General features: G+C 47.3%; 1 protein-coding gene across 1 annotated transcript in view; it reads right to left on the bottom strand.

Moving 5' to 3' along the window:
- BRINP2 (BMP/retinoic acid inducible neural specific 2) overlaps window positions 1-16,155 on the bottom strand; it is a 482,664-nt gene that overhangs the window by 72,291 nt on the left and 394,218 nt on the right. The window contains exon 5 of the mRNA XM_075320160.1: window positions 15,990-16,095. Within this exon, the coding sequence (XP_075176275.1) occupies window positions 15,990-16,095 (106 nt within the window). The remainder of the gene's footprint in view (window positions 1-15,989; window positions 16,096-16,155) is intronic.

Genomic DNA, 16,155 nt, shown 5'->3' with positions numbered 1-16,155 from the left:
AGCTGCTGGCAACAAAACTGACATTAACTCATTAAGCACCAAAAGAAGGAAAACTGTGTTTAAATGTAGAGTCCCAGATGGAAATGAGAGACTCATGTCCTAAAACTGTCTCTAAAAAACAGGGAGACGACGGTGACACTCAATTCATCATGATGTGGCCAAACATTTAAGTGCAACTTCCCACCTATTTTTTTTTCCCTCTACCTAACCATCACCCCCTCTTCTTAGATCAACAGCTTTGGCTTTATAGAGCTGGAGAAAGGCACAGAACTGATAGACTCCCTTCATTTCCGCGCATCCACAAATGACCATCACAATTCTTTATTGTATAGCTGTATATTTTAAACTTTGTATTAGTAGTATACTCTTTGTATGGAAGTATCATGTGGCCATTGTAAGTTGATATTATTTGAGCAAACTAAGATTTGTTGCAGTGTGCAACAGCTGCAGACTTATGCCGTGGAGGGACTATCTTGAGCAGGCAGTAGATGGCGCCGTGATAATTTTACTGTTATGTGTGACCTCTTTGTTTTACTTGTGTCACTTCTTCATTGTGTTGTCAATGATAAAGATTATGGTTTTTCTATGTCCCCTGTAAAACAATTAATTCTTCCGCCATGTCTGAGTGCTGAGAATTCTGCTGAAAGCTAAAATCTACAACAGTGTTTGACAAGATGAGGGACTGCATTTTTTACACTGTACTGTTGATGCTTTGCCCCAGGCAAAATCAGAATATAATCCTCTGTGCTTCAATGCAATGAATAGTAAGTAACTGACTGATGTGCCTTTTACAATACTATTAACTACAGAAGTCATATAATTTCCCTATTAGGACTATTAGTGCACAGCAATATCTGCAAACAGCTAAAGCTCAATACTTGGATAAGCAATGAGGAGCTCGGATATACTCGTTACTCGATTGAGCACCGCGGGTGCTCAAGCGCCATGCTCAAGACCCTGTCCCGCTTGTTTTGCAACTGTTTAACAGCCAACCAACATGCGGGGATTGCCTGCCATACGCGGTAATGCTGTAGCCATGTTGTCTACTGGCATTACTGAGATTGGCCAGCCACATCGCGTCATCGGGTCTTATATGAGACCTGGGGGCACTATGCTCGGCACACTGTCCTCTGGAAGCAGTTTAGGGAGAGTTCATCTAGGAGGGAGAGATTAGAATTGATCAGGGATATAGGCAGTGTTTAATAGCTATTGCAGTACATTGTATATTGTACACTTGCACCCTTTAGTGCCTTTTATGTGGCACGAAAGGGTGTTTTTAGCCTTTTTTAGCTGAATAAATAAATAATTTTAAAAAATGGCGTGGGGTCCCCCCTATATTTGATAACCAGTCAAGTTAAAGCAGGCAGCTGGGGGCTGGTATTAGGAGGCTGGGAAGGTCCATGGTTATTTGGCTCTTCCCAGACTAAAAAAAGCAGCCCACAGTTTCCCCAGAATTGGCACATCCATTAGATGGGTCAATTCTGCCACTTTGCCTGGCTCTTACTGATTGCCTTGGTGCGGTGGCAATTGGCTTAATATTTTTGGGAGTTGATGTCAGCTGTGTAATGTCAGCTGCAATCAAGCCCAGGGGTTAGTAACGGAGAGGCATCGATCAGACACTGCCATTACTAATTTACTAATAAAGAAAAACACACACACACAGGAAACATAGTTTTTTTGAATAAAGACTCAACCACCTCATTCACCAATTTATTATCAAAAATGTTTCCACAATATTCCTACGTCATAGTCCATGTTTCCCGAATGCAGCGCCAACTACTGCGAATAGTAGTAATGTACATATTCACCAGCCCTGGGAAGTAACAACAACTCATCAGAGCCGCTGGGTCTCACCAGAGTGTTTTAGTGCTTGCTCATCACTACTAAAGAACCACAAGTGGGAAACGTGAGAGCCACAATTATTATGTATTGCTTACATAGCGCCAACATATTCCTCAGCGCTTTAGAGATGGGATCATCTCTGTCCCCATTGGGGCTCACAATCTAAATTCCATATCAGGATGTATTTGGAGTCTGGGAAAAAACTGGAGAACATACAGAAACCCATGCAAACACGGGGAGAACATACAAATCCTTGAAGATGTTGACCTTGGTGGTATTTGAACCCAGGACCCCAGTGCAGCAAAGCAACTTTGGTAACCCCTGAGCCATCACATCTGTCCAACAAGTCACTGGTTGGGGACTTCAGCTCTATAGCAATCTTCATAACCATTCCAGTTCTGTTAGTATTATCCTTCAAAGGCGATCCTTAAAGGAACTGTCCACTATTTGGACAACCCCTTCTTAAATGCCTGAGTCCTCCAAGTAAAAAAAAGAAAACCTTATGCTCACCTTTACAGCACCATTCCAGAGAAGTCTGCATCACATTTCCGACACTCATGTGACATTGTTATGTCATGTGAGCATTACTTTTGATCAACTGCTGTCTTGACCGTTTAGTCAGCCCTGAAGTCCGCTTTGACGGAACATCGATGAGCAGCAGCTGGTCAGTGACTGCTGAGTGGCTCCAGCGGTCAGATGACATGTATTCTTATGTATTATATAGAGTCATTGTCGCGGGTGGAGGAGGGGACGCCGCGCTCTTTCACTGCTCGGGTCCGGCTGGCACTGCGGCCTGCTGCTGCTGCTCAGTGGCTCAAGCGATGGGCCGGATCCCGGGGACTCGAGCGGCGCTCCTCGCCCGTGAGTGAAAGGGGATTGGGTTTCGGGATAGTTTATTGTCCGTGACGCCACCCACGGTTGTGGTGATTTGTTGACACCACCGCTGCTCTGTATGGGGATCCCGGGGACTGATGACAGGGAGCAGCAAAGTTGTTGGTTCTCCCCTCCGTGGGTAGGGGGTAGTTGTCCCGGGGCCCAGTGATGAGGTGGGTGATGCAGGGCTTGGTGGGGTGCAGGGACGCGGGGGCAGCGCTGTGCCTTGCGGCACTGTGGTACTCACTCAGCCTGAGACGATGACACAGTTCTCGGTAAAACACACGGCTGGAAAGACGGTTCCCACGGACAGCTGCACTTGCTTTTCCCCAGTAGTTGACGGTGACGGTCCCTTTTCCTGCACCTAAGATGATGATGGTTGCGATGGGTTCCCACCGGTAACCCGCTCCCCGACTTGGTTATGGGCCGGAGGAGCCCTACTTTGCCCGCAGGCGCTGGCCCTGAGAAACTGGTGCCCTGGCGGTGGCGGTGTCTCTCTCTAACGGTCGGACTGTTGCCTTCAATCGGGACTTGGTTGTTGGGAGACCCAGAGGTCCCCTTCACTAACGGATTTGGCAAATTCACGGCGACTCCTAGCCTTGCCGGGATCCGAAAGGCCCCTGCCACTGGTGCTGACTGCTCTTCGTATACCGCTCCGGTACCGCCGGGCCACCACCCGTCCGCGGTCCTTCCAGCAACCTCCGAGCAGTCTCCCCTGCAGACAGTCACCGCCGTCTGCTGACCTTGCTGTCTCAGTCCGGGGCACACACCCGGACCAACTTCAGGCTTTCTTAACTGTTGCTTTTTCTGTCACAACTCTTACTGTCCTCCTTTACCACTTCCTTCTCCTTCACTTCCCTGACTTAACTCTCACTCTAACTGCCTGGTTTTCCCGCCTCCAGGGCTGTGAACTCCTCGGTGGGCGGAGCCAACTGCCTGGCCCACCCCCTGGTGTGGACATCAGCCCCTGGAGGAAGGCAACAAGGATTTTTGGTTAGCTTTGGTGTTCCTAACTGGGGTGTAGGGTGTGGTGGTGTTGTGACCTGTGACCCCTGGCTTGCCCAGGGCATCACATTCCCCCTTAGCAAAATGCAGACCGTCCGCGGGCTGCCCGTCCAACACCGGTTTTATTTTCTGAAAAGATAGGGAAAACGGTAACATATATACAATTTATGGCATCATCCCACATCGGGAGGTTCAGTGCTTAAACGTTACAAACATTAACACGGTTAACGGTTACGGTCTCCGCTCTCTCCCACCCAAGTAACCTGGCCCTGATGCTGCCCCTAAAACCCAGGCAGCACCCCTTGACCCCAGTCCTGAACCAGTTACCCGAGCGGGATCTGTCCTTCCCCTCCAGAGGGTAGCCACCGGTTCCTGTGGTGGCTGGGCCCCAGCCTGCTCTGCTGTGGGCCCTCCCTCCAACCTGCCTCTCCGGAGGCGGTAACGGTTGCTGCAACAAACATATTTATTTACAAGCCACTAACGTCTGTGGTTGCCCTGCAAGTTCACGGGCTTGTCCATAGGAGTTCCTATGCAGCTAGATGGTCCCCTCGGGGACAACAGTGCCGGCAACGGCCGGTTCCCAATCACGGTAGACAATCAGGTTACTTTCACGGTAATCATTTTCTCATTTTTGCAAAACTTTTTAAAACTTTCAAAACACACACAGACTGGTGGTCCCTACGGGGACGGTGCAACAGTGCTCCGCTGCCCTTATTCAGAGTCCTCGACATCACCTGAGGGAGGGGGCGCGGCGCTCACACGGGCCTCCTGACTGCCCCTTAACTTCGCATCCAGCGCGAACCACCCCCTCTCCCCACAGTGCCGGGTGTACTGCACGATGTCGCCCGGCATCAGGTTACGGCCAGGGTGCTCTTCAGGCAGGTGGGCATTCACATCCCGCCGGGCTATAAACACTTCGGCCTCCAGGCCCGGTTCATATATAAATCCATAGCCCGGGCGGACATCAAACCGCCTCTCCTGCCCTTCGTACAGCGGGCCCCGGACACGGAAGGTAGCTTGTCTCAGGCTCTCCTTCTCCCGGATCGTACGGGCCACCATCTCCGCCTTCTGTCTCTCTCTTTCACCGATTTCCAGGCCCAGCGGTACCGGCTCCCTGTCCCAGTACGGCGCTGCTGCGAGCTCCGGCGCACGGGTCGGGCCCCGTGGGACATTTTGAACGCTGCCCACTGTTAGGGATCTGGGCGTCAAGTCCTGCGGTGTCTTGGCCTTAGACGCTGCTTTGCATCGGCAACCCGGCGCAACCTCAGCCGAGGTGTGGGGGATGGGCACAGGGGCTTTCCGCGGTTGAGCCTTCGGCACGGAGCGGGTCATCGGCTCCGGCTCGGGGACTTTCTTGGGGGACGCCTCCGGTTCAGTTTTCGGGGCTTTCCAGGGCAGCACCTCCGGTCGACTACTGGCTCCGGCTGCGGGTCGGTCCGCCTGGGCGGAGATGCTGGGTATCGCTACCGGTTGCGGTGGTAGCGGGCCTAGTGGCGGGGTCACGGCTTCCGAGACGGGTGGCGAGGGAGGTAACAAGGCGAGAGGGTTTAGACCGGGTCCCGCAGCCGTGATGACCGGCCCTTCAAGGGCATCGGGGCGTGGGTCACTCACCCTCCCTTCTACAGCTTCCTCCTCGCGTCTCCGCACGGTCGCTATGACATCCGCCATGTCGGTCTCCCACTCCTCCATGAGGAGCTGCATCTTGACCTGCAGCCTTTGGTAGAGCTGCGCGGTCCGGATCTCCACCCACGCCGCGGTTCCCGGCGCGGGGGCTACGGTGCTTCGGGACGGCATCCACATGCTGCTGGCGGCTTCTTCCAGGAACAGGGTGGCTGCAGAGTCCTGGCGTCTCTGCTTTTATAGCCGCGGCTACATGCGTCCAGTCGCCATTCGTTCCCCTTAGCCTCTTTCCGGCCCCTCCTCTATCGGGGCGGGGTCTTGGCCTTCGCGCCTCCACTACTCGAGAAGACGCTCGAGCGGGAACTTTTCGCGCCAAAGATGGCGGCTTCTGAAATTTTTCAGCCGGACATCTCCGGCGGTAACAAGGCGCACCTCTACCCAACGGCAGAGCGGTAAGATCCTGTTCGTGATGCCAAGTTGTCGCGGGCGGAGGAGGGGACGCCGCGCTCTTTCACTGCTCGGGTCCGGCTGGCACTGCGGCCTGCTGCTGCTGCTCGGTGGCTCAAGCGATGGGCCGGATCCCGGGGACTCGAGCGGCGCTCCTCGCCCGTGAGTGAAAGGGGATTGGGTTTCGGGATAGTTTATTGTCCGTGACGCCACCCACGGTTGTGGTGATTTGTTGACACCACCGCTGCTCTGTATGGGGATCCCGGGGACTGATGACAGGGAGCAGCAAAGTTGTTGGTTCTCCCCTCCGTGGGTAGGGGGTAGTTGTCCCGGGGCCCAGTGATGAGGTGGGTGATGCAGGGCTTGGTGGGGTGCAGGGACGCGGGGGCAGCGCTGTGCCTTGCGGCACTGTGGTACTCACTCAGCCTGAGACGATGACACAGTTCTCGGTAAAACACACGGCTGGAAAGACGGTTCCCACGGACGGCTGCACTTGCTTTTCCCCAGTAGTTGACGGTCCCTTTTCCTGCACCTAAGATGATGATGGTTGCGATGGGTTCCCACCGGTAACCCGCTCCCCAACTTGGTTATAGGCCAGAGGAGCCCTACTTTGCCCGCAGGCGCTGGCCCTGAGAAACTGGTGCCCTGGCGGTGGCGGTGTCTCTCTCTAACGGTCGGACTGTTGCCTTTAATCGGGACTTGGTTGTTGGGAGACCCAGAGGTCCCCTTCACTAACGGATTTGGCAAATTCACGGCGACTCCTAGCCTTGCCGGGATCCGAAAGGCCCCTGCCACTGGTGCTAACTGCTCTTCGTATACCGCTCCGGTACCGCCGGGCCACCACCCGTCCGCGGTCCTTCCAGCAACCTCCGAGCAGTCTCCCCTGCAAACAGTCACCGCCGTCTGCTGACCTTGCTGTCTCAGTCCGGGGCACACACCTGGACCAACTTCAGGCTTTCTTAACTGTTGCTTTTTCTGTCACAACTCTTACTGTCCTCCTTTACCACTTCCTTCTCCTTCACTTCCCTGACTTAACTCTCACTCTAACTGCCTGGTTTTCCCGCCTCCAAGGCTGTGAACTCCTCGGTGGGTGGAGCCAACCGCCTGGCCCACCCCCTGGTGTGGACATCAGCCCCTGGAGGAAGGCAACAAGGATTTTTGGTTAGCTTTGGTGTTCCTAACTGGGGTGTAGGGTGTGGTGGTGTTGTGACCTGTGACCCCTGGCTTGCCCAGGGCGTCACATCATTACACACAGAGGGATCTATTCCTATATATTATATAGAGTCATTACACACAGAGGGATCTATTCCTATATATTATATAGAGCCATTACACACAGAGGGATCTATTTCTATATATTATATAGAGTCATTACACACAGAGGAAACTATTTCTATATATTATACAGAGTCATTACACAAAGAGCGATCTATTTCTATATATTATATAGAGTCATTGCACAAAGAGGGATCTATTTCTATATATTTTATAGAGTTATTACACACAGAGGGATCTATTTCTATATATTATATAGAGTCATTACACACAGAGGGATCTATTCCTATATATTATATAGAGTCATTACACACAGAGGGATCTATTCCTATATATTCAATAGTCATTACACACAGAGGGATCTATTTCTATATATTCAATAGTCATTACACACAGAGGGATCTATTTCTTTATATTATATAGTCATTACACACAGAGGGATCTATTTCTATATATTATATAGTCATTACACACAGAGCGATCTATTCATATATATTATATAGAGTCATTACACACAGAAGGATCTATTCCTATATATTATATAGAGTCATTACACACAGAGGGATCTATTCCTATATATTATATAGAGCCATTACACACAGAGGGATCTATTTCTATATATTATATAGAGTCATTACACACAGAGGAAACTATTTCTATATATTATACAGAGTCATTACACAAAGAGCGATCTATTTCTATATATTATATAGAGTCATTGCACAAAGAGGGATCTATTTCTATATATTTTATAGAGTTATTACACACAGAGGGATCTATTTCTATATATTATATAGAGTCATTACACACAGAGGGATCTATTCCTATATATTATATAGAGTCATTACACACAGAGGGATCTATTCCTATATATTCAATAGTCATTACACACAGAGGGATCTATTTCTATATATTCAATAGTCATTACACACAGAGGGATCTATTTCTTTATATTATATAGTCATTACACACAGAGGGATCTATTTCTATATATTATATAGTCATTACACACAGAGCGATCTATTCATATATATTATATAGAGTCATTACACACAGAAGGATCTATTCCTATATATTATATAGAGTCATTACACACAGAAGGATATATTTCACGTGTTAATTTCTGTTAATGTTGATGATTATGGCTTACAGCCAATGAAAACCCAAAAGTCATTATCTCTGAAAATTTGAATAATTACCACAAAACACCTGCAAAGGCTTCCTAAGCGTTTAAAATCGTAAATCTTAAAGCACTGACTCCAGCAGCGTCCACTCCTTGTGAATCTCCCCCAAATTTTTGAAAGGTCTTTTCTTAACAATCCTATCAAGGCTGTGGTTATCCCGGTTGCTTGTGCACCTTTTTCTACCGCACTTGTTCCTCCCACTCAACTGTCCATTAATATTTTTGGATCTAGCACTCTGTGAACAGCCAGCTTCTTTAGCAATACCTTTTGTGCTTACCGTCCTTGTGGAGTGTGTCAATGACTGCCTTCTGGACATCTGTCATGTCAGCAGTCTTCCCCATGATTGTGTAGCCTACTGAACCAGACTAAGGGACAATTTTAAACGCTTAGGAAGGCTTTGCAGGTGTTTTGTGGTAATTATTCTAATTTTCTGAGATAATGACTTTAGGGTTTTCATTGGCTGTAAGCCATAATCATCAACATTAACAGAAATATACACTTGAAATAGATCCCTTTGTGTGTAATGACTCTAAATAATATATAGAATTAGATCACCCTGTGTGTAGTGACTCTATATAATATATAGGAATAGATCCCTCTGTGTGTAGTGACTCTATATAATATATAGGAATAGATCCCTCTGTGTGTAATGACTCTATATAATATATAGGAATAGATCCCTCTGTGTGTAATGACTCTATATAATATATAGGAATAGATCCCTCTGTGTGTAGTGACTCTATATAATATATAGTAATAGATCCCTCTGTGTGTAGTGACTCTATATAATATATAGGAATAGATCCCTCTGTGTGTAGTGACTCTATATAATATATAGGAATAGATCCCTCTGTGTGTAATGACTATATAATATATGTGTTTCCTTTTTGTATTGATTTACTGAAATAAATTTACTTTTTGATGACATTCTGATATATTGAGATGCACTTGTATACCAGCTAAATACAATATTATACATAAATGTCTGATGACTGGGGGTCTAACTAATGGGAACTCCACCGATAACAAGAACAGATGTAGCGCCCTACGGGGTCTAAGGGGTTACTCGTCATTGGGCCAGTGGTTTTCTGGGGTTGCTGTGACTGGCCTGACCCGGCTCCATGGCCCTGTCGGCTACATGTAAAAGACAAACAAGCGAGTGCAAGGTGTAAAGGGGGATGGAAGGAGGGCGAAGGGTCCCTGGGAAGCGTGTCACCGGTTGCAGTGGTGACTGGGGTCTTGGCCCCCTCCGCCGCAGACCCTTCCTGCGACTTTTCCTCTTCCAGGAGCGGTGTTGGATGGGAATGAGGGGTGCTTTGCAGTGCTACCCGTGGTGTGCGACCAGGGATTAGCCACCGCTGTGAGATGTTGCTCTCCTCCGGGGCTGATGTTAATGCAGCCCAGATAGTCCAGCTTCCCAAAGGTGGAGTGAGCCCCAGGGAGGATGAGGACGATGGGGATGGTTGATAGCGCCGAAGTGCGGGGCGGCGGCACCGGCAATGACAAGGACAACAGCGGGGCTGCGGTTCAAAGTTCTTTTGACTCACAGTTCTTAAAGTTCCCCGGAGATGCCACTTTCCGCCACCATGGCTAGACTCCAGCCGGTCCCGGGTGAATCAGAGGCAATCACTGATGCCTGTGAAAATGTGTGAGACCTTCCTCCTTGCACTTGGTTGTGGATTCCCGTGGATTGAAGCAACATGGGGACCTTGCTGTCCATGTTAAGTGTCCCGTCCTGTATGTAGGTGACGCGGGTCCTCGCCGTGGGGCCTGGCTGTAAACCCGACCCCGGATCCTATAAGTCACTGTGCTCCGGGAAAGTGGGTGGTGGGCAATGGGACATGAAATTCCCTACCCCTGCAGATTTGTTAGAGTCCATGAAGGTTCCCCAACCAAGGGCTCTGCACCCAGACTGCGCTGGCACTGTGGGAATGATTAGACTCGACCTCAGCTACCAGGGTCTCCTCTGTCTCACCATCTCCACCGGTCGCCTCTTGCCCTATTCCAGTCTCATTGTTGCAGACTCCGTGCGGTGTTGTGGCCCCTGGTTCTGGGACAACGTCCACCAGTCTCCCGTCCCCGGGACCAGTCTTGCTCGCCTTCCTCTCTTAGGCCCTGTGCGCACTTGCCGGTTTTTGCCGCGGATTTCCTGCAGTTTTGCTGCATGTTTCACTGCATGTTATGTTCATAATATCTCTGCAGTGATTCACCAGCAAAACCTATGGGAAAAAAAATGCTGTGCGCACTATGCGGATTTTGATAGCTGCATGTTTTGCTGCGGGATTCCCGCAGCAAAAACAATTGCATGTCACTTCTTTTCCGCACGTCGCTGCGGGATTTTACTCCATTGATTGCAATGTAATCGTGAAATCTCGCAGGGAATAACGCAGGCAGCAAATTCTGTGCGGTTCATTGCGTTTTCCTGCGTTATTCCCTCCGGTATTTCGCAGTTTACCTGCGGTAATGTTCATCGCTGCCTGCGGTTTGCAGGGAAGTGATGTCATTGTGACAGGAAGAGGAAGCTGAGCCGAGAGTAAATACACACAGATCACAGACACAGAGACATATAGAATACACATAGAAAGCAAACGGACATATAGAAAAAAGAAAACACGTGGGCTCCGCCGTATTTTTACCGTCCAGCCGAGGTAAGCACACAGAGGCGGCCCGGTATTCTCAGGCTGGGGAGGGCGAGGGGCAGGGTTAATGTCCCCCCTCCCGCAGCCGAGAATATTAGCCCGCAGCTGCCCCGGGACTGTCGCATCCATTATGCGGCAGTACCGGAGTGTCCCCAACTCTTCCTGTTGCCGTGATGCGGTGGCAATCAGGGTAATATAAGGAGTTAATGTTGGCGGATCGCCGCCATTAAGTCCAGGGTTGATCATGGCAGCGTCTATGAGACAGCTGACATGATCAACCCGTAAGTAAAGTGAATAAACACACCGAAAAATCCTTTATTTTAAATAAAGCACAAAAGCGCCTGGTTCACCCGTTTATTAACCCCCCCGAAACACACAGCTCCGGCGTAATCCACGTCCTCCGATGCTTGCATCCAGCCGCGACTGACACATACTGAATGCAGCCTCGCAACGAGACAGAGAGGTAACCACAGGGCATTTCCCATGGCCGGTAATGTGAACAAAATATTACCGCTCGGGAGAAATGCAGCGTGTGCTCACAGGCACTCTATCTATTCTTCTATCTATCCCTCTATCTATCCCTCTATCTATTCTTCTATCTATCTGTCTATTTATCTATTTATCTGTCTGCTATCTATCTCAAAAGGAAATTACTTTTTTTTCCCAATGTGCTTTATTGCATTGAATGCATTAAAGCACATGTATCAACCCGCACGCGGCAAAACCGCGGCAATACCGCGAACAATACCGCGGTAAAACCGCAGCAAACCGCATGCGGTTTTTGGGTGCGGTTTGCCGCGTTTTTTTACCGCGGGTGCAGTAATCTTTCAGACCCTGCGGAATTTTCTTAAGAAAATTCCGTTTTCCAGTGCGCACAGGGCCTTAAGGCTGTCTGCTCTCTCCGGCTTCCAGACTGAACTCCAGTTTTTTCACTGTGTCTCTCTTACTCACTCAGTGCCCCCACCCTTGGGATGACTCTTAGTGGCTGTTGCCCTGGTAACCTGGAATCCCCCAGATTGCCTGGCTTCCTGTCCAAGTGGTGACTCATAGCTGGATGTTTTGTAAGTGAGAAAACAACACCAGTGATTAACTCCTTCATCACCCGAGTCCAAGCATCGCACTTCAAATGAAATGCAATGCCCTGTGGCGACTTAAGCCTCAGGGGCGCCACACAGACACGTCATTCATACAGTGGATTTTGGGACCCCCCCATCTATCACACATATATCATCTATCTTATTAATGAGACAATACTTTTATTAAAAAGTGGATCAGAAGACATATACTATTCGCTAGGTTCTACCTTGTCACCAAGCTTTCTTCTTATAGCCATCGTACTAAGTCATCGTTCTGCCAGGGAAAGCTTTGCATACGGTATAAGTTTGGTAGCGTGAAAAATAGCTCGTACTGACTGTCGGGCTACCTTATTACAAGAACTGGACTTTTATTCCCTTGTGTTACTAAATTTTCATTTATCTGCACCTGAATTTTATTAGGAAACTCCTGATATAGCTCCATGTCAACTCTCATAAAACATCATCTTCTCCAGCACCTTCTTATGTTCATAGAATCTCATTACATGGGATTCTGTTGAACAGTTTCCATTTTTTATGATGCTCTCTGGTCGAGCAGTAATTATGCTGTTGTTGGATATCCCGGTATTGATTTCAGCCTGGGTTTTATAATGGAACCTGTGGATATGATCATGGCTGGCTGTGACCTGTGCTATCATTTATGACAAATCCGAGTGGTTTTAGCAACACGAAGAGAACTGCTCCCGGATTTGCCTCCCTCTTTTTTTTTTTTAGAGGGTCAAAATATAGATTCTTTATATACTAGCAAGTACCATAAGAAAATAAGAATGCAATAAAGAAGTGAAATAATAAACAAATACCTTTATAATGGTAATTATAGGATGATGCATTTATAATGTAAACTCCATTAGTGTCAACTGCACTTCATATAACGAGCAGAAAATTGGATGTTCAATAAGCCATAGGATAAAAGCAGACATTACATTAAATGAACCGCAATGGGGGAGCTAGTAAAGAACTAGTATACACCTACAGTATGTCTCACACATATAAAGGCATCATATTGCTTGTCTACAGCAATGACTCAGTGGTGGCTTAGTAGCATAATATAAATTTTATATATATATATATATATATATATATATATATATAAAATTTATATTATGCTACTAAGCCACCACTGAGTCATTGCTGTAGACAAGCAATATGATATATATATATATATATAAGACATATGTGTAATGTGTGTGTGTGTATATATATATATATATATATATATATATATATATATATATATATATATATATATATATATATATATATATATATACACACACACACATTACACATATGTCTTCAACCCTCAACATTGAAATTGCAACAATATATGGACAATTTTGATGACAGGTTTCCTTTAAAACGCACCAATCACCAGGATTTTACTATATAACCTAAAGCCAGTGCTATGCTGGTACTATCATGCTGATTCTATACCTACCTTTAGTTGTCAGCTTGCATGTATAGGTTTTGAAACACAAGCAAGTAAAGTTTGTAAAATCAGCAGCTTGTTGAGTGACAGCAGGACCTTTGACTAAAAGGACCTGTGACTCAGCCAACATAGGAAGCATCATTTTTCTGTTGGCTGAGGCCCCTCCCCTTCTGGTCACATGGGTATGACATCAACACAGGTCCTTTTAGTCACAAAGTAAAACGATTGTATAATTGAATTAGCATAAGTAACAGGGGGAGGGGATAACGATGACTACCCCCCCCCGTATATTATATGATCATCAGCTGCTGTCACCCAACAAGCTGCTGATTTTACAAACTTTACTTGCTTCTGTATCAAAACCTAAACTTCTGAGCTGACCACTAAAGGTATGTATAGAATGAGCCTGATCGTGTCAGTATAGCACTGGTTTTAGGTTATGCACAAAAATCCTGGTGATTGGTGCGCTTTAAAGGGTTATTCCCAACGATTCATGCATGTGGTGAACCAGAGGAGGCACAGTCTGTTATGTGCATGTGCCATTCTTAAAGAGGTATTCCAATCTCAAAGATCCTATCCCAATATGTAGTAGGTGTAATAATAATAATATTAGCAAATACCTTTAATTAGAAATGTAGTATAGTTCTCCTGATATATACTCCTTACCTAATGTGCATGTCATTGCAACTTAGATATCCATGGGTACTACCACGAGCAAATAACTGTCACTATACAAGTGGTCATTACCATGGATACCTAAGCTACAATGCCCTGCACATGAGGTAAGATACATGGCTATATCAGGAGAACTATGCTACATTTCTAATTGGAGGCATCTGCTAATCTTATAATTATTACACCTACTACATATTCAGTGGTGGAGAGTAGAAGTGGGGTTAATGCCATGCTGTCACCAAAAAGGAGGATATGTACAGATATATTGTTGATTTTTTTTTTTTTTTTTGATCCGGAAGAAGGGGACTTGATCCCTGAAACACGTTGACCTATGAAATAAAACACTTAGGGGTACTTTACACGCTGTGACATCGCTAGCATCGGCTAGCGATGTCGAGCGCGATAGCAACCGCCCCCGTCGCACATGCGATATGTGTTGATTGCTGCCATAGCGAACATTATCGCTACAGCAGCTTTCCACGCACATACCTGCTCGGCGACGTCGCTGTGACCGCCGAACAATCCCTCCTTCAAGGGAGAGGTGCGTTCGGCATCACTGCAACGTCACCGCGATGTCACTAAGCGGACGGCCAATAGAAGCGGAGGGGCGTAGATGAGCGGGAGATAACATCCCGCCCATCTTCTCCCTTCCGCACTGCCGTCAGGACGCAGGTAAGGAGATGTTTGTCGCTCCTGCGGGTTTACACACAGTGATGTGTGGTGCTGCAGGAACGAGAAACAACATCGTACCTGCGGTCGATCCGACATTATGAAAATGACCGACGCTACACAGATCACCGATTTTCGACGCTTTTGCGATCGTTTATCGGCGCATCTAGGATTTACACGTTGCAATGTTGTTATCGGCGCCGGATGTGCGTCACTAACGATGTGACCCCGACGATATTTCGGATGCGATGTCGCAATGTGTAAAGTACCCCTTATTCTTGAATCAACAATTTTCATCCTTTTGGCGACAACGCAGCATTAACCCCACTTCTCCTCTCCAGCACTGAAGATTCTTAAACATGGCGCTGCGGCAGCCACCATTGTCTTTATGCATGATTGGTGGTTGTGACTTTCACAACCCTATAAAGGTGAGTTTAATCTCTTGCACACCACATATTTAATATCTGGTAAGACCTTATTTGTCCTCAGCTTTTATCTACTACATATTGGGATAGGATCATGGCGATTGGAATACTCCTTTAAGAATGGCACATGCACATCGTAGACCGTGCCTCCCCTGGTTCACCTCCTGCATGAATCCATGGATTCTTTTCATGTACATTTGGTCAGTTCTTAATCAACAAAATGGTAAATTCAATCGTCGGTAATTAAAGGTAACCTGTCACCGGATGTTTATAATACTTACCTAACGGTTGGTGTGGAGCAGACTGGTCAGATGGTGGGCGTCTCCGGGTCCCGCGCCTCCTCTTTCAGCCATCTTTTTTCTCCTTCTTCTGAAGCTAGTGTGGATGATGCATTCTACATCATCTACACTAGCCGACATTGAGGTCTCGCGCAGGCGCACTACAATACTTTGAAATGCCCTACTCAGGACAGATCAAAGTGCACCTGCGTAGGACCTCAATGTCGGCTAGTGTGAATGACGTAGAACGCGTCATCTGCCCTAGCTTCAGAAGAAGGAGGACAAAGATGGCCAAAAGAGGCGGCACGGACCCGGAGAACGGAGACACCCATCCGACCAGTCTGCTTCGCACCGACCGTTAGGGGAGTATTATAAACAATCGGTGACAGGTTCCCTTTAAATGTAAATTTGGCGTTCTCATAAAGATTCACATTTTCTTTCTGCTATCTTCAGATCTCCTCGCGTTCCCCGATGACAGCCGTTATCAGGTAAGTAACACGGATAATTCAGAAGCCAATATAATGTTATTCTTACCAAGAAGCTGCACTTTGCTCTCAGGACCCATCACTAAAACGGAACTGACAGAGTCCAGGTTGTCGTAGTTACTGCATCCGAGGGGACCGGTCCTCGTCTCCGTTACCTATATAAATGGACATAGGCGTTACAAGCTGACAATTATAAAATTCAATTATTTTTCTGC

This window comes from Anomaloglossus baeobatrachus, chromosome 8 (genome assembly GCF_048569485.1).
Source record: "Anomaloglossus baeobatrachus isolate aAnoBae1 chromosome 8, aAnoBae1.hap1, whole genome shotgun sequence".
NCBI classification, from domain to species: Eukaryota; Metazoa; Chordata; class Amphibia; order Anura; family Aromobatidae; genus Anomaloglossus; species Anomaloglossus baeobatrachus.
This window is presented reverse-complemented; position numbering and strand designations above follow the sequence as displayed.